Source organism: Poecilia mexicana, unplaced genomic scaffold (assembly GCF_051168715.1).
Source record: "Poecilia mexicana isolate PSO_F unplaced genomic scaffold, ASM5116871v1 scaffold_13, whole genome shotgun sequence".
Lineage (NCBI taxonomy): Eukaryota > Metazoa > Chordata > Actinopteri > Cyprinodontiformes > Poeciliidae > Poecilia > Poecilia mexicana.
Window position 1 is genome coordinate 7,483,337 of NW_028263382.1, and position 27,056 is coordinate 7,510,392.

At 41.2% G+C, this 27,056-nt stretch overlaps 1 protein-coding gene across 1 annotated transcript in view; it reads right to left on the minus strand.

The window, feature by feature from the left end:
• Window positions 1-7,493: 7,493 nt before the first annotated feature.
• The window catches only part of nova2 (NOVA alternative splicing regulator 2), an 86,449-nt gene continuing 66,886 nt past the window's right edge, over window positions 7,494-27,056 (minus strand). Inside the window, exons 4-5 of the mRNA XM_014993934.2 lie at window positions 26,372-26,538; window positions 7,494-8,593 (exon numbers count right to left, since the gene is read on the minus strand). Of these exons, the coding sequence (XP_014849420.1) occupies window positions 7,571-8,593; window positions 26,372-26,538 (1,190 nt within the window). The 3' untranslated portion in view covers window positions 7,494-7,570. The remainder of the gene's footprint in view (window positions 8,594-26,371; window positions 26,539-27,056) is intronic.

The window sequence follows — 27,056 nt, forward strand, 5'->3', positions numbered from 1 at the left end:
CCAGGAAGGTAAAGAGATCAACAGAAGAAGAAGAAGAAACAGAAAAACAGTGATGTGACAAATGCAGTCTACAGTTGCTGCTGGTGTTTCAATGGGGACCGAGTTTCCTGTAACACACCGTGGAAAGCAGGTTTCTAGAGGTAGGTGGAGTGAAACGGGCCAAAAAATGACAAATAAAAACCAGAACCTGTTGAGCAGGCTGGGGGTTAAACTCGCTACACATTTGGGAAATTATGATTCATCGGCTTTCAACAGAGACGGACATGAGGAGCATGCACATTTAAACACACAAAACACGGATTGCTGCTAAACATCTCCAGTCGTCTCGCTCAGCTCGGCCTGCCATGCAGTGTCAGCAGAGTTTAGTGCAAACATTTAAAACCTCATGGCAATACTTTCTGACGGGACGATCAGACGGCCATGCTGAAGCCAATAAAGTGAACACAGGAGGTGCCGGGATTCAAAATACTTTTTTTTTCTTTTTTCTGGAAGTTAGAAAGGCGTTTACCAGAGATGCACCGATCTCAGCCGATACCGATCACGTCCGGTTTGCTTCTTTTAAGGACCGAAAACCCGAGAAACAAAACCTGCTGCAGGTTTTCCTGAATGAGGCTGATCACAAAAAATCACATTTTAAAACGTTGTAATACTGTTACAACTGAAAAACAAATGTAAGTCTATCAACAGCTATTAATTAGTTTCTTGTGTCAAATATCTGAAATACTGCCAAACTGTTGGCCTCAGCTTTCCTGTTGTTTATATTCAAACAACTTTAAGCTGCCAGTTACTCAGCAGGTCGTTGCTAGGTAACCAAAGGTGGGGGGGGAAGGGGGGACTTGTAACTGCTTCTTATCCAGCAGGCTGTTGCTAGGCAACCGAAGAGTGAGCGAGTCCGGTGATTCCACCAACCTAGCTTAGCTAGCCGTGAGAGTTTTAGCGGCTAGTGTCTTTCCTTTGCCTTCATCTCCCAGAATGCTTTGCGGTTCTGGATCAGAGTTTAAAAAACATTGAACGTTTTACAGACGTATTTCCTATTGATTTTGATCACTTGTCTATGGCAATATTTTCTGTTATTCTAGTGAAATGCCAGAGTTGCATCATTAGCTTAGCATCGTTTACAAAAAAAGAGATTCTGCTGAACGGAAATATTTCTGCAGCACAAAACCCCCCGGAGAGTCACAGCGTGGAAACTACTGTTGTTTTATGCTATAACAAGATAATTGATAATCAATAAAGTGTAATAATCTGTGCAGTATATCATTGTCTAGGTCTAAGTATATAAAAAGCAGTAAATAAATACTGTATCATTATACTGTAAGGATCCCTAACCTTTATTTAAACTCAGAACATTTCATTTAAGTGTTTACAGCATGAAGAAATGTCACTTTTCTGTTTTGATTCATTAAGTAACAGGAAATAATCGTCCGGTTCTGATGACCGGATCGGTGCATCCCGATTAAAAGCAGAGGAAAAACGCATGAAGGAGTTTTTACCTCCTTCTCTCACACCGGTGCTGGATTCCTCCTGAACTGCATAAACTGATGGATTAATTCCAAGATTAGCCAGAAATCGAGGGGAAGGGGAATAAAAAGACTCCAGACGTAACGCGTCACCAGGTTAGTAATGTTAGAGGACGAAACCACACAGAGAAACACATGAAAGCTCCTGCAGCAGTTGTGAGAAAAGTGAAACTCATGAAATGATGAGAACATTCGTGGACAATCTCTGTCTAGATTTGTAGCTAAATCCTAAGAAATATATAGATTTTTAACATTTTTTATGTGCATTTCGATATTTTTAGTCCAAGCTCGCTCAGGATGTAAGAAAAGAAAGTTTGTTCAAAAGCTTTGTTCAAATCCCTCGCAAGGAAGTCAATTTAAACTCTAAAAAATCCTCTTCCTGTTGTGGCAAACATGAGGCGGCCATGTTTGTTTTAAAGCAGCTGCATGGAATAACAACAGTTTGAACGTAAAACAATATCAAAATGCTCTACCCTTATCGACATGCAGAGATTTGTTTCAGAAAATCAACAACACACACTGCCTATTTTTTTATTATTTGTTTTTCTTTGTTTTTTTCTTCTTTTTTTGTCCACGCTTCACTTTGATATCATGCAATATAGACGTGCAAAAAAGGTAACATCTATCTCCACAAAATACATTTTATTTATTTTTTTCTTGTAGCTATAAAAGGTTGTATTTAAGAATGCTATCTTAGTCACATTTTCTTTAGCATGACGATGCTAAGCTATCGCTATGTTGATCGGTCTAGCCCCAGAGTTGTAGTAGTGCTGTTGCATTCTGGGAGGTTGAGTTCCCAGAGGGTCGCCTAATGCTGAGATGGCGGTTCCTCCTTTAGCAGGAAGGACAGAACATGAAAGTTATAGTGAGGTGCTTCGTCTTGTAGCCTAGCTAGCTCTTAAAAACAGATATGGGAACTTCACCCTTACTATAAATAAGTTTCATTTGGCACTTTTCACATTTTCTTAATATAAAAGGAGGTCTCTTATTACCTAATGTTTTTGAGTTAACACGTTTAGAGTTTTAGCTCCTTCAAGACATGTTTGGCACAAAATTAACTTATTGTCAGCGTCTAACATTTATTTTTACACCGTCGCTTCAAACTCGCTGCTCCAGCTGAAGGACAGGCTCCGATATGTTTTCGTCTTAGTACATCAACTATTAAATAGCAGCATTTCCACAATTTTAAAAAAGAAAACAAAAAGAAAAAGATGTACTTTTGTAAACCTATCCAACACCTACGGTTTAACGCTCCTACGCGGCAGACAGAGGATAAAAGACGGGACAACACGATATGCCGACGCGAGTATTGCTTCCAGTACTTGTCACATTTTTATGTCAGTCGCCTAACGTTGAGAAAACTTAAAGATTATTTTAAGGTTTAACCAGTGAGATGAAATATAGATCCTCTCTTCATTAATAACAATCTAAACTCGTCTCCCGTAAAAGATGCTGCACTGCATGCATGTTTTCTGCATATTGCACGTTCAGTCTATTAAATCTATAATAACTGTTTAAAATCACAAATTCCAGTGAGTCTGACATTTTTTAGTGTTAAATAATGATTATTTTCAAACGAAACGCATGCAGCACAGTATCTGTCCACCGAAGAATGGGAGCGCAAAATCTACCAATGAAATCCAGTCAAACCCGAGTCAAGATTCTCCCTGGTGATATGTGTCCGAGTGCGACGGCGTGTTGGGCCGCTGCGGACAGAGAAACGAGAAACGGAGCTCAACTTCTGGCAAAACGTCTCAGAAGGTTCCTACAAAAATCAGAACATTTACGAGCCTGAAAAGTCAAATAATTGCTAGAAAAAAGAAATTTAAGTTTAATCTCAGAAATTCTCTAAAAGAAAAAACTGGAAACTCCTGAATTTGAGAAATAAGAAACTCTGAAGCTTTGAAAGTAACAGAGATTTTCAAGAAAAGTAATTTGGAGATTTTAAAAGTCAAAAGTTTTTGAATTTTGAAACTTTTCTCAAATCTCTGATTAATCTGAACATATCTGAGATTTTCCAAGCAAATTTTTGACTTTTGGAGCTCAAAGCCGATTGTTTTTTAAATGAAAAAAACATAAAAATTCTAGAAAATTTCTTACACTCGTCTCAAAATTTGAGCTTTTTTCTATCAAATTTTTAACTTCTAAAACTCAGACTTCAATATTTTTTTCTTAATTACAATTTTTTCTGGCAAAATTTTAACTTTTCAAACTCAGAAACCTCTTATTTTTTTCTAAAAAAAAAATTTAGATTAACCTCAAGTTTACAGTTTTTCTATCACATTTTAAACTTTTTTTTTTTTTCCTGAAACATTTCTGAGATTTTCAATCAAATTTTAAACTTTTCAAACTCGGAAACTTCTTGGTTTTTTTCTAGAAAATTTCTGAAGTCGGTCCCAAATTTTGCTGATTTTTTTGTCTGAACTTCCTCCCGTTTCCTCGTCCTCATCGCCTCCAACACGCCGCCGCAGTTTGTGCAAACGGGACTCCGGCTGAAAAGCCGCTTCCTCCTGCAGCTCTGCAGGCGTGGCTCTCTGCAGACTCACTCTGAGGCGTTTGCTGGGGCAAGCAGCAGACATGCATCGATCGGGGAAAACAGCAGACATAGTCACCCATGGAGCGATGTGTTAGGAGGAGAAGGGTGTCAGAATGGGAGTGCACTGGGAAAGAGGAGGTGAGCAGAGTGTGGATGGAGTTAGATGGGAGTAAAGAAGCCTCCTTACCAAGTGGTGGAGATTAAACCCTCACTGGCGCTCCAACTGAGAACGACACGTTCGCTAGCAAATCTGATCTGGGCTCAGATTGTTGTTGTTGTTTTAGCTTAGTAAAAAAAAAATAAAACACCACACCCCCTCCTCAGTTTTAGCGTTTGGACTATAAAACTCTGAGCTGCGTTGAAGAACTGGTTTGATTTGATCCGGTTTGCGACCCGGTCTCTCCCTCAGGACTCGGATATGACGACTTCTTCAGATGTTTCAGATACGTGGATTTTTTTGTTTTGTTTCCCTGCCAGTCATGATGCCGTCTGCAGCACGCGTCCCTGACCTCCAGCGGGTCGGGGGGCGGCTCTCTAGCTTCACAGTGCATTAAGACAAAATAAGAAAAATAATAATAATTCAGTGTACTCCGATTTGCTTAAAAAAACACAACACAAAATATATTCAACACAATAAACAACAGCATCTTCAGCAGCCTACAGCGGGCAGTAAACGAACGGGAGCTCCGCTCCCCGGGTGCGTGCTGGACATCTGCCCTTTGACCTTTGACCCCGTGGCAGTCGGACGGGCGAGTTTATCTCCTTTCACTGATATGCATGCTGCCTTTTGAAGAACAAATCTGCGCGCAGATTCAGCGGTGGCCCCCAGACGAACGACGTTTCAGTGTTTTTATTTAGTGTTTGCGCCCGACTCGACGGCTGCGTCTCCTCAGTAGTCAGTCAGTCCTAAGTGCTCTGGCTGGATCCAGTTAAACTGAAACAGGGGAGGCGGGTTTGGAAGACCACAGGCCGAGATCGGGTCTCAGCGCAACGGCTCGTCTGAACGACGCAGGTTCAGCTGCAGCAGGGCGCTTCGCTGCAGCAGCAGAGCAGGATAAACGAGAGCGCAACGCGGCTGCACCACAGCGCCGATTAGCCCCCTGCTGGACTGGAAAGGGAACTGCAGGCTGCGCCGAGCGTGTGATGGGTAGCGCCGCATAAAGCGCCGGGTGTTTCCTTCGGCGAGCGAATGAGTGTCTGCGAAAATTTGGTAGGAAAACTTGAAAATTTTGAGCTTAATCTCTAGTACTTTCTAGAAAACAAATCTTGGAAATTTCTGAGTTTCACAACTTCTGACTTTTTGAAATGTTTCCAAAAGTCAAACATTTCCGTCTTTTCAAACTCAGAAATGACTGTGTGTTTTTCCTCAAAATTTCTGAGATTTTTCTAGAAAATATTCAACTCTTTGGATTTTTTTCTCAGCAATTTTCTGAGATTAATCTCCAAATTTTTAAAAGTTGAAAATTTTATGTAAAAATGTTAAGATCTCAGAAATTTCTAGAAAAATCTTGAACTTTGTAAAGATTCTAAAGTCAGAAAGTTTTGATTTCCGAAATTCAGAATTTTCCACATTTTTTTTTCTCAAAAATTTCTGAGATTAATCTTTAAATTTCTCATATTAATCTCAAAATTTTTGAAAAGTCAAAAATTTGGTTAGAAATTTTGAGATCTCAGAAATTTTCTAGAAAAATATTGGAAATTTGAGTTTGAGTAAATTTTTTTCTTTGACAAAATTATAAAATTTGAAAAAGTCAAAAATGTTCAACTTTTCAAACTCAGAAATTTATACTTTTTTAAAATGGCTAAATCTCAAAATTTCTGAGTTTTTTAGCCAATTTTTGACTCTCAGACTCAGATATTCCCATGTTTGTTTTCTACCTAATTTCCAACATTAATCTCAAAATATTTCTGTTTTCTAGCAAAATTTCAACTTTTCAAACGGACAAATTTCCATGTTTTTTCATCCCAACGTCTCGTCTGAACGATTCAGTTTTAGTTGCAGCGGACGATAACTGGACGCTTCACTTCAGCTACAGACAGCAGATATGATGGATTCTCTGTCAGCGGCACCAGATATGGTGCTGTGACGTTTCCTTTCAGCGCTCGTGTGTGTGTGTGTGTGTGTGTGTGTGTGTTCCCTGTTCTTTGACTGGATATATCACTCTAATGATCTTCCTGCCTGGGGCGGCTCTCTCACTGGACATAAATAAGACATATATTACACTATTTGACATTACTATTCCTTACATGAAAACAAAAACCAGAACAAAAGTCTCATTTACATTCATGTCAACCTGAATTCACAGATTAAAAAAAGAAGACTGCGCTTTAAACGGGCGATGTTATTAATAAATAGCGACAGTGGTGGAGATTTCCTGTAGCAAAACGACATTAGCTGCGTTTCCAGTCAACACATGACGGCACAATTCGACATTTTCAAAATACATTTTCATTTAAAAATTTTATTTTTTAATTTTTTCAATAAAAACTGCAATGGAGACAATTTTTTCGGATCGCACGAGTCACATGACCAGCTACCGGATGTTGATTCTCGCGCAAACCACGAAGAAGAAGAAAACAGGAAGTGGTTTTTTAATGACTCATCTTCTTATTTAATTGTGAAATTGGCGAAACTTTTCTGCACATTTGTGCCGGAAACGCAGCTACTGCCATCATAAGTGTTATTATTATTATTATTATTATGCTGCAGAGGCGGGTCTGCAGCGCTGCACCGGTTGCGCCTGTGTGTGTGTGTGTAAGTGTGTGTGTGTGTGTGTGTGTGTGTGAAGAAACGCCCTCACGCTCCTCACCGAGATTCGAGGGAGGCGAAGGTTTTGGGAGTTGAGGACGTTTCTTAGCTTACACACATCAAGCTAAAGTTTGCAATCTTTCTCTTTTTTAAAACCGTTAAAAAAGGGGGTGGGGGGCGAAGCGAAAGGGGCGGGGGGCGAATTTAAAATCTGGATTAAATAAAATCAAAGTAAAATCTGAGGATACAGCGTGTGGGCTGGAGGGGCCGGCGGCTGGGACGGGATTTTGGAGCGCTGCACCCTGTAAACACCAACCCTCACCCTGACCCCCGTGACCCCTGACCCCGCCGCACTCTGTAGCCTCCCAGTCTAAATGGCATTCAGCTCTGTCCACACAATACACAGACAGCTTAATTTACTGAACAAAAAACAAAAAATAAAACAATAAAAAAATCCCGAAAGGTCAAGACGTTAAGTAATAAAACCTTATTTACATTTTACACATTTTTCTTGGTTTTTCAGCGTAATAACTCGCTCCCCCTCCCCTCCTCGCCTTCTCAGCACATTTTTGCTTTGAGTCAAAAAAACTTCCTTTTTTTAATATAGAATACTGAAAACACGCAGAAGAAAACGGCGCAAACGATTCCTTCCGACATTCTTTCTCTCCTCTCCTTTTTCCATTCTCCCTTTTTCTTTGCTCTCCTCCCCCGAAGCCCCCATTCCTTTTTCACTTTTCCTCTTTTCCTCCTCATTTCCTGTCAGGTTTAGCCCACCTTCTGTGGGTTGGTGGCGCGGACGCCCTGCTCGTAGGTGATCCGCTGGCTGATCAGGTACTGCGCGGCCTGCGTGGCGGCCTGCGACCCCGTGATGGTCACCTTCCTGTTCCGAGTTCCCGGGATGAACTCGCCTTTCTTCGAGATCTGGATCCTGGCGCCGGTCAGCTCCTGGTACTCCACTAGCGTCTTCCCGCCTTTCCCCAAGATGGCGCCGACGAGGTTCTCCGGCACGGCGATCTCGACCACTTCCTTGGCTCCCTCTGCTAGCTTCTCCGTCGCCAGGAGGGACGACGCCACCAGAGGCGACGCCGCGCTCAGGTAGCCGTTGGTGGCGCCGGTGGCGGCCGCCAGGGAGCCCAGAGAGAGGCCTCCCAGGCTGGCAGCGGGGTGCGCTGCGCTGGTAGACGCGTCGCTGGCATACGACGCTAACAAATTAGCCGCGGCGGCCGCTGCTGGGTTGGCGTTAGCCGCTACGGCGGCTAGCACCCCGGAAGCGGCGGCGGGATTGAGCCCCAGCCCCAGAGAGTTGGTGTTGTAGCCGTAGCTGGCCAGGGTGTTGAGCGCGGAGGTGATGGCGAGCAAATCGTTGCCTGAGAAGCTGGACATGGTGGTCGGGAACGCGCCGACTCCCGCCAGGCCCGCCTGGCCCAGCAGAGAGGAGGCGGTGGCGGCTGCAGCGGCCGCCGCTGCCGGCATCACCTCGGTGGAGTTGGCGTACGGGGAGCCGGTGGGGTTGGAGTTGGCCACCGGCCCGGTGATGTTGGAGTAGGAGATGTTGAGGCAGGAGGAGCTCTGCGGGTCTTCCTGGATCTTCTGGATGATGATCTCCACGGCTTTGCGGTTCTGCTCCGGCTCGCCGCTGATGGTGACCACGCGCTCCTGCAGGTTGATGCCCTCGGGCTTCTGGGACAGCTGGACCCAAGCCCCAGACTGCTCCATCACCGCCTTGACCGTAGCGCCGCCTTTGCCGATGATGAGGCCAGCTGTGCTGTTGGGGACAATCAGCTTGGCCTGTTGGGAGGACAAGAAGACAGAAGAAGAGTTATCGACAGGAAAACATTGTAACCGCAGTCCAAGAGACGCTGCAGCGCGAGATCCCGCAGGAAACCGCTGCTAACGACAACTAGCTTTGGTTTTAGCTGCTAATTACTAAATGTACTCCTGATATACAAAAGAAAATGTCCTTTTCTACTGACTGAACACTACCACAGCTAGATAACAAGTCAGGAAAAAGCTTTAATTAAAAGAAATAATAGCCTGGAAGAGGGAAGTAGGTCAGTTATGCTAGCTTGACTATGACAAGGAGAGGAAGCAGAAAAGAGAGAAACGACAAAAGATGAATGATGTCTGAGAGGTGATGAAAGGAAATGGACATTCAAAGTGTCACTGGAACCTGACGTGGAAGATTACAAACTGTCTGCAGGATTTATTATTTTTTATTATTTTCATGGTTTTGCTGAATAACAGAGCGAGGCAGCGGAGGAGAGGCAGGAAGAGGTAAACAGAGTGGGAGGGATGGATGGACGGATGACAGAGAGAGAGTAGAAAGAGGAATGCTAAAGAGGGTACTTCTGTGGAGAGAGAAAAATAAAAAAATAAGTAACACCGGCTCCCAGGGGTCAGCGTTGCCATGGAAACACAGCTCCGGCATTCAAAGGGTAGAGAAAAAGGGAGCGGGGCCGACGAGGCGCACAGAAAACCTGCGATTCTGAGCTGGAAATCTAAAATTTACACAAAGAAACTTTTTATTTTTATTTTCTCTTCAATGCTTCATCCAGATGCAACACTGAGATCAGCTGAGGTGGAAAAGTGATCATAGCAGAAAACAGGAGTCCAGAAAAGGATGCAACATATTTTAGTGCCATTTAGACACCATGGAACGATGAAGATGATGACTTATAGACGGCGTTAAAATAACTGGACATTCCTTTAAAATAAAAAGCTTAAAAGTTGACAAAAGCACTGAAGGAGGGGCAAAAAATAACATTTTGAATTTCTATTGAAAAAAATAATTCAAATCTGGCAAAAACTCCAAAAAGTAAACAAACAAACATATCCACAGTGAAACGTGGTGGTGGAAGCATCATGCCATGGGATTAAATGAACACTTCGTCCCAGGTCCCTTTTCACCTTTGATCAAAAACCTTCATGTGTCTTCATGGGTTTATTAGAGCCCATGCAGATAAATAACAAGGACATTTCCACCAATCAAACTTCTGGAGATTTTGAGATTAATCTCAGAAATTTTCTGGAAAAATCTTGGAAATTCCAGAATTTAAAAAGTCGGAAAGTCGGTTCTGTTAGCAAATTATTTCACTTGTAACAAGACATTTTCCCCCTCATTAGTGAAATAACCTGCCAGTGGAACTGGAACTGGGTTGCTAGGTAACGGGCTGGGCTTGGCTGGGGTTGCTAGGTAACGGGCTGGGCTTGGCTGGGGTTGCTAGGTAACGGGCTGCGCTTGGCTGGGGTTGCTAGGTAACGGGCTGGGCTTGGCTGGGGTTGCTAGGTAACGGCAGAATATTGAACCAGTGAAACTTGAACTTTTTAATCAGTATTAAGGAATTATTGACTAAAAACCAGCTCCTACATTCTGATGAAAAGTTGCTTGAATGTTCTTGTTTTTAGTGACATATTTGCCCTGTAAACGGCCCAGAAAGGTTTTGTGACTTTGCGGCGTTCAGACCGAAGCAGCTGTGAAAGGAGCAGAAACGCGGCTGTGACGTGCGTCTCCGTTGACGCCTGCAGAGAATGACGCATGTCTGCTGCAGCTCTGACCTCGCAGCAGAGGAAGCCTCCTGCAACAAAAGAAGCTCTTTCTGCTTCCAGAGACGCAAACAAAGCAAAAATCACATTTCACCAACATTTTTAAACACGTGCGTGTTGTGTATTCCTGAGAGGTTTGAGTAATAATGAGTAAAATAAAGCGTGAAGAGAAATTATACCACATTAACCAGTTAGCCTGCTTAAATTAGTGCTTGATTTGTGTTTTGCTCCTCATTCGCTGCATTTCTTTTTGTTTTTTTTGACTTGTGTGTCATTATCTGCACTGCAGCTTTCTTTCTCCCAGGCAGCGGCTGAATTTACATAGAAATAGAAAATTAGCGAAGGCGGCGCAGATTTAAACTCGTCGCATTTCTGCTGCGGCGGCTGGAATACGGTCTCCTCCTGAGGGGCCGTTTGTTTGGGCCGCTCCTCTGCTGGGATTAGCAGCTCAGTTTGTTGGTTTTCCTGTCCTCTGAAGGCATGAACGGGAGCCGGTTGTGTCTCTGATCGACTCTCGAACACAGCCAGGATCGCTCGACACGTCTGCTCACGTCCCGCTGCTGCCGCTGCCGGCGCGGCGACAGTCTGCTGCGTACATGAATGAGACTAACAAAGTGTGAACTCCACTTCCTGCTGATCACCAAACCTTAAACTGAGCCGATTAGCATTTCGCGGAGTCACTGCTGTCGTTACACTGCAAAAACACAAAATCTCACCAAGAACATTTTGGTCTGTATTCTAGTGCAAATATTTTAGTGCATTTGAAATAAGATCAACTAGCTTACAAGTAACTTTTCAGCAAAATATAGCAGCTTATTTTAAATAAATAATTTATTGATATTGATGAAAAAGTTTAGTTTCACTGGTTAAATATTCCACCGTGCCGTTACCTAGCAACCTCAGCCACGCCCAACCTGTTACCTAGCAACCCAGTTCTAGTTCCACTAAAGTCGATCTAGAACTTTTTCATCATTAATGAATGATTTATTTAACAGAATCTCATAAAATGTTAGTTTTGTCTTATTTCAGGTCTACTAAAATATTTGCACTAGAAACTAAACAAAAATACTTGGTAAGATTTTGAGTTTTTGCAGTGAAAAACCAATTTTACCAAATGTTTGTTCATTTTTTCAGTACTCCAGAAATAGGACAGAATAACCTTCAGCTAGGATTTTAGGAGATTAAGTAAATAATTTAATACTGATGAAAAACTATTAATTCAACTTTATAACAAAACATTACTCCCATAAGTGAAAGTAACCTGCCAGTGGAACTAGAACTGGGTTGCTAGGAGACGGGTTGGTCTTGGCTGGGGTTGCTAGGTAACGGGGCAGCGGAGCATTCTACCAGAACTTTTTCATCAATACTAAGCAAGTATTGACTTTAAACAAGTTCCTACGTCTTGCTGAAAAGTTACTTGTTTTGTCTTATTTCAAGATATTGGCACTAGAAACCAGACCAGAAATACTTTTAAGGTTTTGTGTTTTGCAGTAGGATTTTTGATTCAGGTCCAAGTTCCACCTCACAGGGCTGTCCTCCCCCCATGCAGCTCCTTCAGACTAGCCAGCAGCAATTAGCAAATACCAGCTGAGCTCATTATAGGAGCTACTTCTCAGTGAAACGCTGGTAAAAACGTTGTTAGAGTTAATAGAGGAGCCATGTTGGGATGAGTCCCTGAGGGCGGAGCTACAGAAAGAGCAGGAGATTCTTAAAGAGACAGAGACCCAATCTCAAGATGTCAAATCCAGGAAGTAAAATTTCTTTTCAGTCATATTTTTATAAGAACTGAACTTAAAAGTTAATTGACTGTGCCTTAAAATGCCACTATTTGTCTGATAAATACGTAACACCGCCCCTTTAAGGAGACAAACAGCTGACATGGACGTGAAAACCGTTCAGTTGGAGGTTTTTGCAGCTCAAACTGCACAACTTTTCGTTTCTTACAACAGTCATTCGTGTCGTCTTTGAGTGATTCTGACGGTAAAACGTGCCGACAGGAATCCGGCTCCGGCCCGATTGAAGGCGGGGGATGAAATGAACGAGAATCCGTGGGAAGTTTCAGATGTTTTTTCCACGGAGCGTTTCTGAAGCGCCGTGTCGGTGGGAGGATAAGCAGCGGCGCGTCTCAGTCCCGCTCGCTGCTAATGATCACATCTCCTGTCTCCACATCCAACTGATCCACACTAATGAAGCTCTGCTTTCTCTTTTTGTCTTTCCATATTCCTGTTTTCTTTCCTCCTGTCAACTTTTTCACTTTTTTTTAATAATCCGTTTGCATTCCAGCGTTCAGACGTCTCGAAGCGTCTTCCTGTCGTTAACTTTTACGGCTGTAATTTTCTGGTGAATTTACAATAGTTAATTATTTCCTCAGACCTCACGCTGCATGTTCCCAGCATGAAGGGCATTTTCTCTAGAAGTTATCCTCTTAATCCTGCTGACACTGTTGCTTCAGTTCGGCCCGATGACTGGCAGCAAACCGCACACTGCAAAAACTAAATCTTACCAACGATTTTTATCCAGTCTCTAATGAAAACTGGTATTAAAAGATAAAATAATTTAAAATTGATGAAAAAGTTCTAGTTTGGTAGAATATTCCACTCCGCTGTTACCTAGCAACCCCAGCCAAGCCTAACCGGTTACCTAGCAACCCAGTTCTAGGTTACAAGTTTTCACCAATATTAAGGAATTATTGGCTTGAAACAAGCTATTTAGCTGAAAAATTACTTGTAAGTAAGTTTTGACTGGTACTAAGACATCTGCTCGGATTTTGTGTTTTTACAGTAGATTTGTAAGAAAATCCTTCAGGTTTGAAAGGACCCACTGAAGAGGTTTCTGAAAGACTTTCTTTTCAAGTAAATCCAAACATTTGTCTTAAATTCCAGAACAAGATTCAGATTTTTGTTTCATTTTTGGCACTTAAAAGCGGATTTACTTTTATAAAGAGGGAAATAAATCTTTGTATTTGGTTTCTTAACATTAAACTTTTTCACCTACACAATAAGAAGTTTCCTCTGAAATACACCCTGCATTGTTTGCACTGCAAAAACACGAAATCCAGTTAGTTTTGTCTTATTTCACAAGTACACAGATATGTTCAGTAAAAACTAGAAGAAAAACAGGTGGTAGGATTTTGTGTTTTTACAGTGCAGGCAGAATCCAAACGTTCTCCTTCCTGCCTTTTGAGGCTCAGGTTTAGTTTTTCGCTGCTTGTTTACATTTGTTGGTGGAAAGTTTCTGCAGAGTTAGCCGGCGGGTTTTTGGCTTCCATCCAGCTGCTGACGAGAACGTCCTGCTGCTGCAGCTGCTGGACTGAGGTCGAAGGTCAAACTCAATCTCCTGAGCATGAATCCACTCGCTGCGAAAGCGGGAAGGAAGTGTCGACTTCAGCAGGGATGTGGGCTTAGCGGATAAATCCGAATCGATGCGGACGGCAGCGCGGGGATGATGGGAGTCCGCAGCTTGGAACGGGTTCAGATTTGGAGCCGCTGGACGTTTATGAAGGTCAATTGGATTAAATATCGGTCCAGATTATTTCTATCACACAGATGAACTGGATTTTAATAAATACAAGGCACTGGAGATTAGGAACTGTCTAATTAGTGACCAGTGACTTTCTGCTTCTCTGGGGTTTAAAAGGGACGTTTTTGCCGCTGAGGACCGATTAAACCCAGTGGACCAGAACCAGCGCAGGACATGGCAACCCAAACCAGCACCGGCTGGAAACTTCAATCTGGACTTCAAGCAAAATTAACTCTGGATTGCTCTTCTCTTCCTCCAGATCCTGGGATCTTAATTTACAAATAGAATCCCAAAATGTACTAAAAAAAATACTTTAATCTCAGAATTCCAATATGGAAGTCAAAATTTTGAGAAAAAAATCTGAAATCTGAGGAAGAAAGTTCAAATTCTGAGATAAAAAAAAAATCTGAAATTCTAAAGAAAAAGTCAGAATTCAGACATTAAATTAAAAATTTAATTTCTGAAATAAAAAGATAAAATTCCTTTTCTGAGAAAACTAGTAAGAAATACACTTTGCTGCAATATTAATTTTATTTTTCAGATGTACTAGTCTGATAAAAAAAAAAAAAAAAGGCGGGAACCAATAAACTTGTACGAAATTTGGATTTTTCTTACATTTTCATTGAGATGATGTTGCTATGACGACATCTATAAACAATAACTACGCAGCATCAGAATATGATGAAGAACGTGTGGTTTGAGTGACCAGGTTTTCCTGCCTGGTCTACCGCTGTGAGCGTTTCTGAAATAGATCCCTGCGGTCGGCTGAACCTGATATCGGTAACCTGCTCCGGAATAGATGCTGGATTAGTCATTTTTAGACCCGTCATGTTGATAATGATGATCCGTATTCTCATCACAGCTTTGTGTCACGTTCCGTCCAGGTCAGACGGCTCCGGATGTCGCTAACGCTAACACACACACACACCAAAACGCACACAAACGAACCGTGGCTTTATTTCTACCTTTGTACAAACCAGCGCAGCGACGATGACAAACCAAACAATGTCTGCATGTTGAACACGGAGAGTGGCTGGAGGACGGCGGAACAACTGTTGAGGCTCTTGGAGGTTGAACTTTGAAGTCTTAAGCAGGGACTTTAGCTTAATCTGCCTCCCACTGATCTGCAGGCTTAGCCGTCTCTCTCCCTCTCTCTCTCTCTCTCCACATCTTATTTACCTTTGCCCCCCCCCCCCCCTCTCTGTGTCGTCCTTCATTTTCCATCATCCAGGAGGAGAGAAAACCCTCCACCCCCAAAACAAAACTAAAAATAAAGGATGACAGAGGAGAGCAGCAGCAGAGCTGTACTAACGGCGACACATGGGAATAAACGAACACACACATATAAATATGTTTACACGTTTGTAAACTCAGCATTTGTTCCCCTGAGGCCAACAATTCATTTCTGGTTCCTGTGGTTGATTTTTATCTGAGACCGTTTAGCAAAGAAATCAATATTTTGATATAATTGATACTACAAAAATTATTCAGAGATTCTTCTTTGATCCATCCTCATTTGCCCAAATTGTCGCATTTCTAAGGAAACGTTGAAAGATGGCACATGCTAACAGCGCTAATGATGCAAGCCAACACTACAAGTAAGGCATAGTGTTGAAAGACACCACATGCTAGTTGTGCTAATGCTGCAAGCTATCACTACAAGCTAACATTATAGGTAAGGAATTCAGCTGAAAGATCCCACATGCTAGGTGCCGTAAGCTACAAGCCAACACCATAAGCTAACACTGAGTGTAAGGAAATGCTGAAAGATTCTAGCTACAACAATGCTGCAAGGTAACGCTATGAGCTAGCGCTACAAGAAAGGAAATGCTGAAAGACGCCACATGGTAGCTGTGCTAATGCCGCAACCTAACAGTACAAGCTAACAGTACAAGCTAATGCTATATCACATATGTTTGGGAGCAACTTAAAAAGGTCAGTAAAACTTTTGTGTCTGCAGCAGTGAAGTAGTAAAACTGATTAGCTAACGATTTTGGTTTAAAAGTATCAATACTGCAAGAAAATGTTCATTTATTTTTTAGTTATTTTTATAAGTTATGACCATGAGTGCCATTAAATATAGAGGACACTGTAAGTTTATACATTTTAATCATTATAAAATAACTTTACAATGTTTTAAGCTACCAAATTAGAAGTGCTGTCAGTGAATGATTCAGAACAAACTTTCCAGATGTTGACCAGCCATTGTGCCATCCTCTTAGTTTACTCTCGATTCCAACAAACTTTTAAAACTCCAGATTTATAGAGACGATCAAATAATCAACTGGACTTTAAAAGCTGCGTCTGGCGACTGCTGAGGAAGCAGCAGGAGTACATTTTGTTTTTCCATCACTGACCCTTCACCTTTCTGAAAGGAAAGCAAAATGTCTGTCTGAGTTTCATGTGACCTAAAAAAAATAAAAAATTTTATTACAGAGTCTGTAATAAAATGCAGAAACTCGGTATCCTCTGTTGCTGAAGATGAGCAGGGATCGAGAGCCACTGCCGTTTTGCTGACTGAGCATTTATGCCGAGGCTGTAAATTGCAGGAGTGATAAAAGAAAAAGATGAATAAAAAGTTATGAAGTATGATGTAACCAGGAAGTGGGGGAAGCCAAACAGCATATCCAATATTTATGAGTGAGCACAAAACAACAGAAAACTTAAGCAGCCATGTTTTCATGTCTTTTCCTTAAACATTAACGTTTTCTGGCTACGGCAGGTTGTGGAAAATGGGTGGAAATATGTTGACATCATAACGTTGCTCATATGTTCTTGGATTTATTGCCTTGGCCTCCGTGGTTATGTCTTTGAAAGTAGGAGTAATAATCACTGAAACTCCCTCCAGTCAGACTCAGGTTACTTCAACTCAATCTGTCCCATTTTTACTGTTTTTTTTTGCAAATTATGACTGTTATTTATGAATAAACATGCTAACTGTGCTAATGCTACAAGCTAACGCTACACACTAACACTGCGAATGAGGAATCCCATTACAAGATGCCACATGCTAGCTGCGCTAATGCATCAAGCTAATGCTGCAAACTAGCACTACAATTAGGGAAATGCTGAATGATCCAGCATGCTATTTGTGCTAATACTACAAGCTAACACAACAAACTAACACTACGAGAGAGGAATTCTGTCAATAGATGCTACATGCTAGCTGTGCTAATGTTTAAAGATAATGGTACAAAGAAACACTACAAGTAGGGAAATGCCGAAACATGCCACATGCTAACTGAGCTAATACTACAAATTAAAGCTACTGATGTTTCACAGTAAGCAGATTACAAAAGAAAACTTAAGCGTCCATGTTGTCACATCTTTTCCTGAAACATCAAAGTTTTCTGGCCTTCACAAGTGAAAATGGGTGGAAATATGTTGACATCATAACGTTGCTCATATGTTCTTGGATTTATTGCCTTGGCCTCCACAGTTATGTCTTTGACAACAGGAGTAATAATCACTGGAACTCCCTCCGGTCAGACTCAGGTTAATTCAACTCAATCTGTCCCATTTTTACTGTTTTTTAGGCAAATTATGTCTTTTATTTATTAACAAATAAAAGTCTAAAATTGAACTTTAAACTATGAGTTGCAGCAAAATGAAAAAAGCTTTTTTTTCTCAGATCTGAGAATTTGGTTGATTAGAAAACTAAATTTACATTTTTGCCCCCTATTGGCCATTAGAAGAAATGCAGGCATTTCCAAAACAGTCACTTTTTTTCTAAAACAATTAAGCATTAATCTACCGTCGATCAATAACAACAAATAAATCAACAAAGTTCCACAAATGAAGTTCACCACCAAATGTCAGACTAATCTTCTGACATTTCACTGAAATGAGTCCTACTCCCTTTTCCCAACATGAATGTCAAACTTCCTGTGTAGAGGAGCAATAACAGGAAGCAGGAAACAGGTGTTGACACAGGAGCTGGGAGGTTACAGGAAGTGGCTGCATGTGGGTAAATGGTCAGCTATTAAAGTTTAGAACAATCAGTCTGAACAAAAGACTAGAGAGGCTAAAAAATCCCTGGAATAACAGAAAACGAAACTCGATCAGGTTACGTTCAAAGTCCGAGTCAACAGCGATTAGAACAGTCTGAGTTCATATCTGCTTATAATACATGATGATGGAAGTAAAACTTCTAAAATTGATACATCTTTCATCACCTTGTATCTTTTTGTATTTTTTAAAAATGTTTTAAATTGTCAAATTTAGTTGAACTTAGTGTTAGCATGTAGTCCTTGTCCATATCAGAGTAAAAAAAAAAACATTTTTGCAGTTTTCTTGTGCAAAAAAGTGGATGAACTAATTTATGCAGTTTGGCAGTATGCAGATAAAAACGTCCACTTAAAAATCTCTGGCGGGCTGGATTTGGCCCCCGAACCTCATGTTTGACGTGCTGTTAGGCATTCACCTCTGTAGATGCCTTAAAAATATTAATAATCTTGTATTTGCAGGGCACGAATGTTAAAATATAAAACGCAGAAGAAAGGAAGGAATAACTTTAGAAATAAATAATTTGTATCAAGGCTGTATGAGAATTTAAAGGGAAGTTACTATACAAAATTCAGATTTTCCACATTTTTTGTGCTTCTAGTCGGGTTTCTAGTGCTTCTAAAAAAAAAAAAAAACATCCAGCTGTTTTTTTTGGCAATAAGTGAATGAGCCGCTTCAAAAACCTGCAGAATGTTGAGTCATAACTGACGTTACCTAGCAACCCCAGCAGAGTTCCCCCTGTTACCTAGCAACCCCAGCAGAGTTCCCCCTGTTACCTAGCAACCTGAGCAGAGTTCCCCCTGTTACCTAGCAACCCCAGCAGAGTTCTCCCTGTTACCTAGCAACCTGAGCAGAGTTCCCCCTGTTACCTAGCAACCCCAGCAGAGTTCCCCCTGTTACCTAGCAACCCCAGCAGAGTTCCAGCACATTGGGAACTCGTTCTACAGCTACTTTTACTGCTGTACATTGGCTGATTGAAAGGACAAATGTTTTGCTGTTCATTTGCCATCCAGAAACCACTTGCTGCATCCTTGTTGGTTGTGCAGAATGCGCCACTAATGCTATTCAAATCTGTAAGCTTGTATAATTGTGCATCTGTTCGCAACTATTTTCACGTGCGAGAGTAAACGATGAGTTGGGGGATCCAGAAGCAGAGTATTTGGATTTAAAACGACAAGACACCCTAAAACAGATAAAACCTCATTACCTATGCAGGATTTTGTGCGCAGAAAATGTCATGAACGGGTTTTGTATAGGCCATATCTGTGACCTGTTCAAATAAGGTTAACAGGGTGTGATGGACTTGTTTTATGGAAGTTCAAACTTTAAACAATACCAGTTATTGTTTTCTATTTGACTTCTTCTCCTTAATTTCACCCGGCCTCCAGAGGAATCCGCTCGGCCCATAAATCGCCTCCTGACCCGTTTTTTCGTGTCCTTGAAGCACCGTGTCGTCTGTTGGTGTCGTTGCTGCTCTGCTTTTCTGTCTGCTTCCCAAGCTGCAGGCCGCCGTCACTCCGCAGCTGTCGGCCTACAACAGCTCGGCGCTCCACCCATCTATCCTCATGTCATCGTCTGCAACACTTTTTATTCCCGACCCATTGTTCCTTTCTTCCCTGTTATCTTTTGTCCTCCCCCTCGCCTCCTCTGACTGGACCAGAGATCCCGGCGCCGCAGCAGCCGGCCGCGCTCCCTCCGCACACGCAGAACATTTAACTCTGGAACTGGAAGACAATTAAATATCCAAAATAAACAAAACAACAAATAAAATAAATCATAAAGTCTCTGTAAACAAAACTGTCCTTCAAAAAAAGGGCTAGTTTCCAAAACACTGGAAAAAACTGAAAACTTTTATCGTCCAGTTTTGGTAGAAAGAGGAAAACAATTAGTAATGCAAATGGAAATATTGAGCTCATTTTAATTATCATTCTATTTGGAGAAGATCGATTTTTCACATCTTATCCCACTGATCCTAACAGCAGTTTCAACAAATATGTAAATATTTTTAATAAAAGTGACTCACTGCAGCTTTATCAGGGTAAAATCATTACTGGCATAATTATCTTACAGTGGAAAATGTAAAGTATGACAAAATATTCACCTTTTTACAACCAAGATCCACTTTTACTGAAATATCAACTTTGTTTCACCTGAAATTTATTCAGCTCAGCTAAATACAGCAAACCTTTTGAAAGCCTAAAACAATTTCAAACCTAGAAGCCTTTCTTTTAATAAATCAAAGGTGAAAATAACTTTTAAATACTTGGATCCTACAAAAAAAAGAAAAAAAAAAGTGCTGTTTATTTGTTTTTTTAAGGTTTTTTTCTCATACATTTTTCTAGCTTAACGGTTTTTTTCCCGCCTGATGAAAAGTTTACAGAGACGTCTGGGAAAGTGTGAGTTACTCATCCATGCACCGTTTCCAACCCAGCAGAAGTTAGAGAAACACTTTGCAGTAAAATCTCCGTATTACTCGGCGTTTGTTTGTTTAACGCTGCAGGTTCTTCTGGAAAACTTCGCAGGTTATTTTGGAGCGGGAGTTTCTCTGTGTGTCATCAGATGCTGCACAAACCCATTTAGTTTCTGCTCCGACTTGGTATAAATAGCCTGAAGAGCAACAGGGGGATTCGCCCTCTATTATAAGAGTCTAAATATCAGCAGCTATTAGCCGCCTGTCTCCCTGTGGCTTCTCAAATCATCCAGAACCGGATTACTCAGCTGCCAGTCGACTGCAACATGGAAATACTGTTAACACATTCAGTTAAAGTACAAAACAAAAAACTTTGTAATAACTGAAGTTGAGCTGCAGGAACCAAACCCGCCTATCGGCACGGAAACGCGCCAATTAGCAGATCGTGTCTCGTTTGTGCGACCTCTGCGAATCCTGATCGCCGATGTTTTCATGTCAGGACGCAGATTTCCTGTGAGCTGTTGCTTGGAAACAGGAAGCAGAGCTCTGGTTCGGAAAAGACCCCCGCGGAGCCCTGACCTTTGACCTCTGACTTCACCCTCACTCTGTAATGGCTTGTAAAAGCAGCACAAACACAACATCTCACACATTCTGACGGCCTTTTAGGAACCTCACATGCTCCTGGAGAGATCAACCGGCAGATGCATTTATCTCCGAATATTTATTCATAATTATGAATTTCTTCCATTTAATGATGATAAATCACAGCCTGGCAACAAAACGAGTCAGAAACTAGACGGAGTGTAAAACGGCCACGATGGGAAATATTATTACCAGAATAAAGTCAATATTAAGAGAAAATGGTTTAATATTACAAGAAAAAAAATGCAATGGTATGAGAAAAACGTTTAAATATAATGAGAATAAAGTATTATTTGGATTTTTGTTTTCTTAGTGTGGCCCTACTTCTCCGTCGTTTCCACAGCATCAACTTCCAGACAGGGAGGAACCAGAACCAAGACCGGTTGGGCTGTAAGAAGATCCGACGATATTAAAACAATATTTCTCGTTGACGTTGCTACTAGCTAGCTGCTGGTAGCTAGCTCCTGCTAGCTAGCTCCTGCTAGCATGGCTTCATCTGATGAAATCCTGATTGAAAACACATAAATCGATTTTTTTCCTTTTTGCGTTTCCAGCAGGAACAATAAATGGCTACAAAATGAAAGACTAAACTAACAACACAAGTTGTTCAGAAAGAGGCAGGAAGCATCGCCATAGCAACCAGAAGCTGGACATCTAAGGGCTGTCGAGCGACATCGTACTGAACCTGATCAACAGCAGCTGGGAAACGATCAGCGCTGCAGACTGATCAGTTGGAGAGCAGGTCTTAAACAGAAAGCAGGAAAAAAACATCAGTTGGAGCTTGTGGCAGAAATCCATAAAAATGCAGAATAAAAGCCTTGTTGGAGCATAAATCTGATCTTTGAAGTTGTAAGATCTCATCTGGTTTCATTCTTATGAACTTCACATCAAAACTCATCTCATCTTCTGAGTGTCGCACCCTAAAAACAACTTTCCTTCACGTATAAAAAGCCTAATTTTAAAGAGCAATCAACAGATTCCTGCTGCTGTTTCTGTTGAAAATGAAACCAGCATCCTTCTCCTCACAGTTGGTGTTTTATAATGCGAGTTTTTGCATCATATAGGAATGATGTTTTCTTTCACACCTTTACATCATCCAGCTGATGCATCCAAACAAGAAATCACATCATCAGAGGAGAAAAGATGCAACGTTGTCTCCAGAGCCGAGACATCAGGATGCAGCACTTATGTCTGAATTTTGAAAAACTGACAAAAAAAAAAAAAATATTACCAAGTATTTTTGGTCTAGTTTTTAGTTAACATATCTTACCACACTTGAAATAAGAAAACTAATTTACAAACAACATTTCAGCAAGAAATGGAAGCTCGTTTTAAGTCAATAATTCCTTAATATTGATGAAAAAGTTCTAGTTCTACTGGTACAATATTTCACTGCGCCGTTACCTAGCAACCCCCAGCTACGCCCAGCCCGTTGCCTAGCAACCCCCAGCCCATTGCCTAGCAACCCCCAGCCACGCCAACCCGTTGCCTAGCAACCCACAGCCACGCCCAGCCCGTTTCCTAGCAACCCCCAGCCACGCCCTGCCCGTTGCCAAGCAACCCAGTTGCTTGGCAACAGGAAACAGGAGCTTCCTGAAAAGTTACTTGTAAGTTAGTTTGTCTTGTTTCCGGAGCTGACATGTTCGGCCAAGAAACAGAAAATACTCTGTAGGGTTTTCTGTTTGTGCAGTGTGGGGCTATAACTGCTGTGACACACAGTCAGATTCATACAGTTTCCTAAAACAGATGTCATTGTCAGTTTTATCCAACTTTAATTTATATTTCATCTATGGAGGATTTTTTATGCAACAATTTTAACAGAAACTGTCCTCTAGGCGATCATTTTCCTGGAAAAATATTTCATGCAATTCTGCTGGTGAAAAGTTAATATTCAAAGTTTTTTTCAAACCTCAAATCAAACATAAGGGAATAAATTGTACAAACATGATGAATTATCTATCTACGCTTCACTTAGTCCTTGTCAGGGCAGCGGGCCAGAGGTTAATGAACGAGAGGCGGGGTAAAACCCAGGACACACACACACACACACACACACACACACACACACACACACACACACACGCGCACACACACACACACACGCACACACACACACACACACACACACACGCGCACACACACACACACACGCACACACACACACACACACACACACGCGCGCGCGCGCGCGCACACACACACACACACACACACACACACGCGCACACACACACACACACCTACAGAGCACCAGGTAACCAGCAGTCACGGTTTGGGAAGGAAACACAGAAACTCCTGACCCATTTTCTGCTGGAGTGCTCACAGCTGCATCGTCGTCCAGCCCATAATAAATCATTTTACTGCTAAATCCACTGCAGCCAAATGGAAAGGTAATTATAACAAACATTATGTAATCTAAATATGACTCTAAAATGTTACAAGGAATCAGTTCATCCACTGATCGGACACCATAAAAGCTAAGTTCTGGCTAATTAATTACAGAAAGTCTCTGAAATGTGATGCGATTTTTGTAAGTTAAATTTATTGTGTTTAAAACATAAAGCAGCTCATTCGCCATGACGGACATCAAAACAAACTCTTAACTTCTGTAAAAATAGCGGCGCAACGTCGTTTTTATTCAGTTGATTTCACTGTAAAAATGGTCATTGATGCACAAAAGGGCAAAAATGCAAACTAAACTTATTTCATTGTAAACTTTGATCTGCGTTGCCAGATTTGACAGTTCAAAGCCCCAAAACAACATAAAACCTGCTCAAATAAAAAATCAGCCCAAATCTCAAGCTCTAATGAAATTTACTGTCACAATAAGATGTGTTTTTTTGTTATCTCCTTTTAATTCATGTTTGCCAGATTCAAGAGATTTCAAAATAAATTAACTAAAAAGATAAGTGCAAGATCAAGGCTTTTTATTAAATGTTTTGAATATCTGTCCCACACAATGACAGCTGTTTCAAAAGAAACATTTCTAAAAACTCACTGAATGTGGAAAAACAGCCTAAATTTGAACAGCCACACCAGCCTAATTGGGTGGAAACCCGTCCAATCTGGCAACGCTGCTTTTGTTTGCAAAGACGTTGATGGATGACAGTCGTCTAAAGGTAAGAAGATTAATGTTTTTAAATAAGTAAGATTGGTAAGATTAAATACTGCATTATGCTGAAGGTACGCGTGTAATTATTAGTAAACATCAAGAAAACGGCCCGCCATAATGTAGCCTAGCATGCACGAAAATGCTAAGGTAGTTAGCATCTAGAGTTTTAAGTTTGCTCTGTAAAAACAAACGCTGCTTAAGGCATATGAGCAAATACATCAAAACACAAAATATTACCAAATACGTTTGGTTTAGCTTCTTGTCCAAATATCTTGTTACATGTGAAATAAGACAAAACTAATTAAGAAGTAACTTTTCACCTGTTTTTAGTAAACAGTTTCATTATGTTGATAAAGTTCTTGTTCTACTGGCAGATTATGGAGAAAATGTCTTGTTATAAGTGAAATAATCTGCCAGGGGAACCAGAACTGGGTTGCTAGGAGACGGACCGGGATTGGCTGGGGTTGCTAGGTAACCGCAAAGGCCCTGTTGACAAGTGGAACTAGAACTTTTTCATCAACATTAGGGATTTATTGACTCAAAACAAGCTGCTATTTCTTACTTGTGATTGTTTTGTCTTATTTCAGATACTTGCACTAGAAACCAAATTTACTCTGTAAGATTTTGAGTTTTTGCAGTGCATGTGTGAAGCAGATTAGTCCAAACGGTGTTTCCTGCAGGACGTTCTGGCCTGTGTGGCCGTGCGTGTCAGCCTGCAGTTCATGCGGCACGTGCAGTTTGCATGTTCACACCTCCGACGCAGCATCCTGTCCGACTCCATCTCATCTCCCTCCTCCTTCCTTCACCTCCTTCTTTTCCCCTCCGGCGTCTTTTCTGGACTTATAGTCCAACAAATCTGCTTGCAATCATGGATTTTCCTCCTAATTTGTTCCTCATTAAGTGACGGAACATTTTTTCTTGCTTTTTTATTTTTTGTTTGAGCTAGCACACCTACGTCACTGTTCCTGAGTTGCCTCTCGGGGTTTATGGTAAAACGTTTAAGAGGGCTCCTAAAAGCTCCTCGTAAAACTGGGAGAATATCGTTCTTAAATTAAAAGCTGTTCATCTCAACAGGGATGTTAAAAACCTACTAAAACATGAGGCCTGGGCCAGAAAAAGGGTTTTCTACCGATTTTATGCACCTTGTTTGCACACAGCTGGATTCAAAAGCCCGAAGGAAAAGGGAAAACCTGTAGACACGCTGGCTTTTCCTAAATTATTTAGTTTCTGCATACGGTTTGTTTAAACCAGGGGTGTCCAGAGTCGGTCCTGGAGGTTTAACTCACCTGGATCAAATGATGGCTCATAGAGGCCTAACAGGAACACTGACCCGCTGAAAAAGTTGTTTCTACAACCAGGGAGAGAACTAGAAGTTGCAGGATGCCGGGCCTCCAGGACCGACTCTGGACACCCCTGGTTTAATCCAATACTGATAAAAGTCTCGCTGCTCCACAGACCTTTCTGTAGACATCAGTCACTCCAGTTTTTGGCTTGGCAGAAAATTGCAAACCAGCTGCTGGTTTCACTGCAAAAACACAAAATCTGACCAAGTATTTTTGTCTAGTTGCTGCTGTAAATATCTGAAGACAGTTGGAGTAAGACGAAGCAAAACAAAAGAGCTGGTTTAGTTCTTTAATATTGAGACTAATATTTGTTCCTTTGGCAGATTATTTCACTCCTACATCTTGCTGAAAAGGTTCTTGTAAGTTAGTAAACTTGAAGTAAGACAAAAGTAAAGATATTTGCACTGGAAACTAGACAAAAAATACAAGATAACTACGACTTAGAGTAAATTTCCACCAAAAATCTGAGAAATTAACCAGAAAAAACAAGAAAACTTCTGACTTTGAAAAGTAAAAAAATTCTACTAAAACTCAAAAAGTTTTGATATTAATCCCAGAAATGTTTCAAGATTTCAATCTCAGAAAATTTCATATTTTTTTCTAGAAAATCTTCAACTTTTCAAACTCAGGCATTTACTTCTTTTTCCAGAAAAGTTTATGGCAGAAATGTTATTTTTTATTTGTAAGGGTGCAAATTGAATGTGAAAAAAATCAATTAGCTCAATGGAAACATGCCAGTTTCAAAGAAATGTTAAGTTGTTGAACTAGGATGAGGTGATTTTTCAAAGGTTAAAGGTCAGCAAACAAAGTCACAAATCGCCTGCATTCACATCAAAAACGTTAAAGGAAATCCTAAATAACACATTTTAGATAATAGCATAATTTATACCAGACCTTCCAGACATAAACCCGCTATGAGGCGTCGCCTCATAGCTTTTCACAATAAAAGCACCAACCATCCCCCGGTTCTGTTGCCAGACACGCAGACGGACCTGTTTGACGCGGTCCGGGTTGACGGTGGTCTGCGGCTGCAGGATGCTGACCGGTTCTGTCTTCTGGGTGCTCTGAGGCATCTCCCTCACCTTCTCAGCGATGAAGTCATGGACGCCGTTCAACGCCTCCACCGTCCCCTGGATCAGACACACCCGCTCTGTCGTGCCTGGAAACACACACACACACACACACACACACACACACACACACACACACACACGGCTGGGTCAGGAAAGGCACAGAGGAAACTTAGGAAACACCAACTTATCAATTTGAAGCTGCAGTCTGTAACTTTTTCAAAAACGTTTTTTCCATATTTGTTGAAGCTGTCGCCATGTCGTGGCAATATGAGGCAATATAAGAAAAAAAATCAATCAAGTTTATTCTGTAGCACATTTCAGCAACAAGGCAGCTCAAAAATAGTCATAAAAACTCCATAGTCACCAAACTGAGAAACCAATAACATTCCATTTTATCAAGTGTCACCATCAAAATCATCAATATACTGATCCTTACATAATGAGATTTCAATTTGCTCAGTTCTGCCTATTTTGAGCTTTTTTAGGCTGCTGTTACTTTAAATCCAAAGAAGCTGCTGGCCACGCCCCCAACTCACTGTTTACACCCAAATGTGAAAATGGCCGCAAACAGATTCACAATTATACAACCATACAACACTGAAAA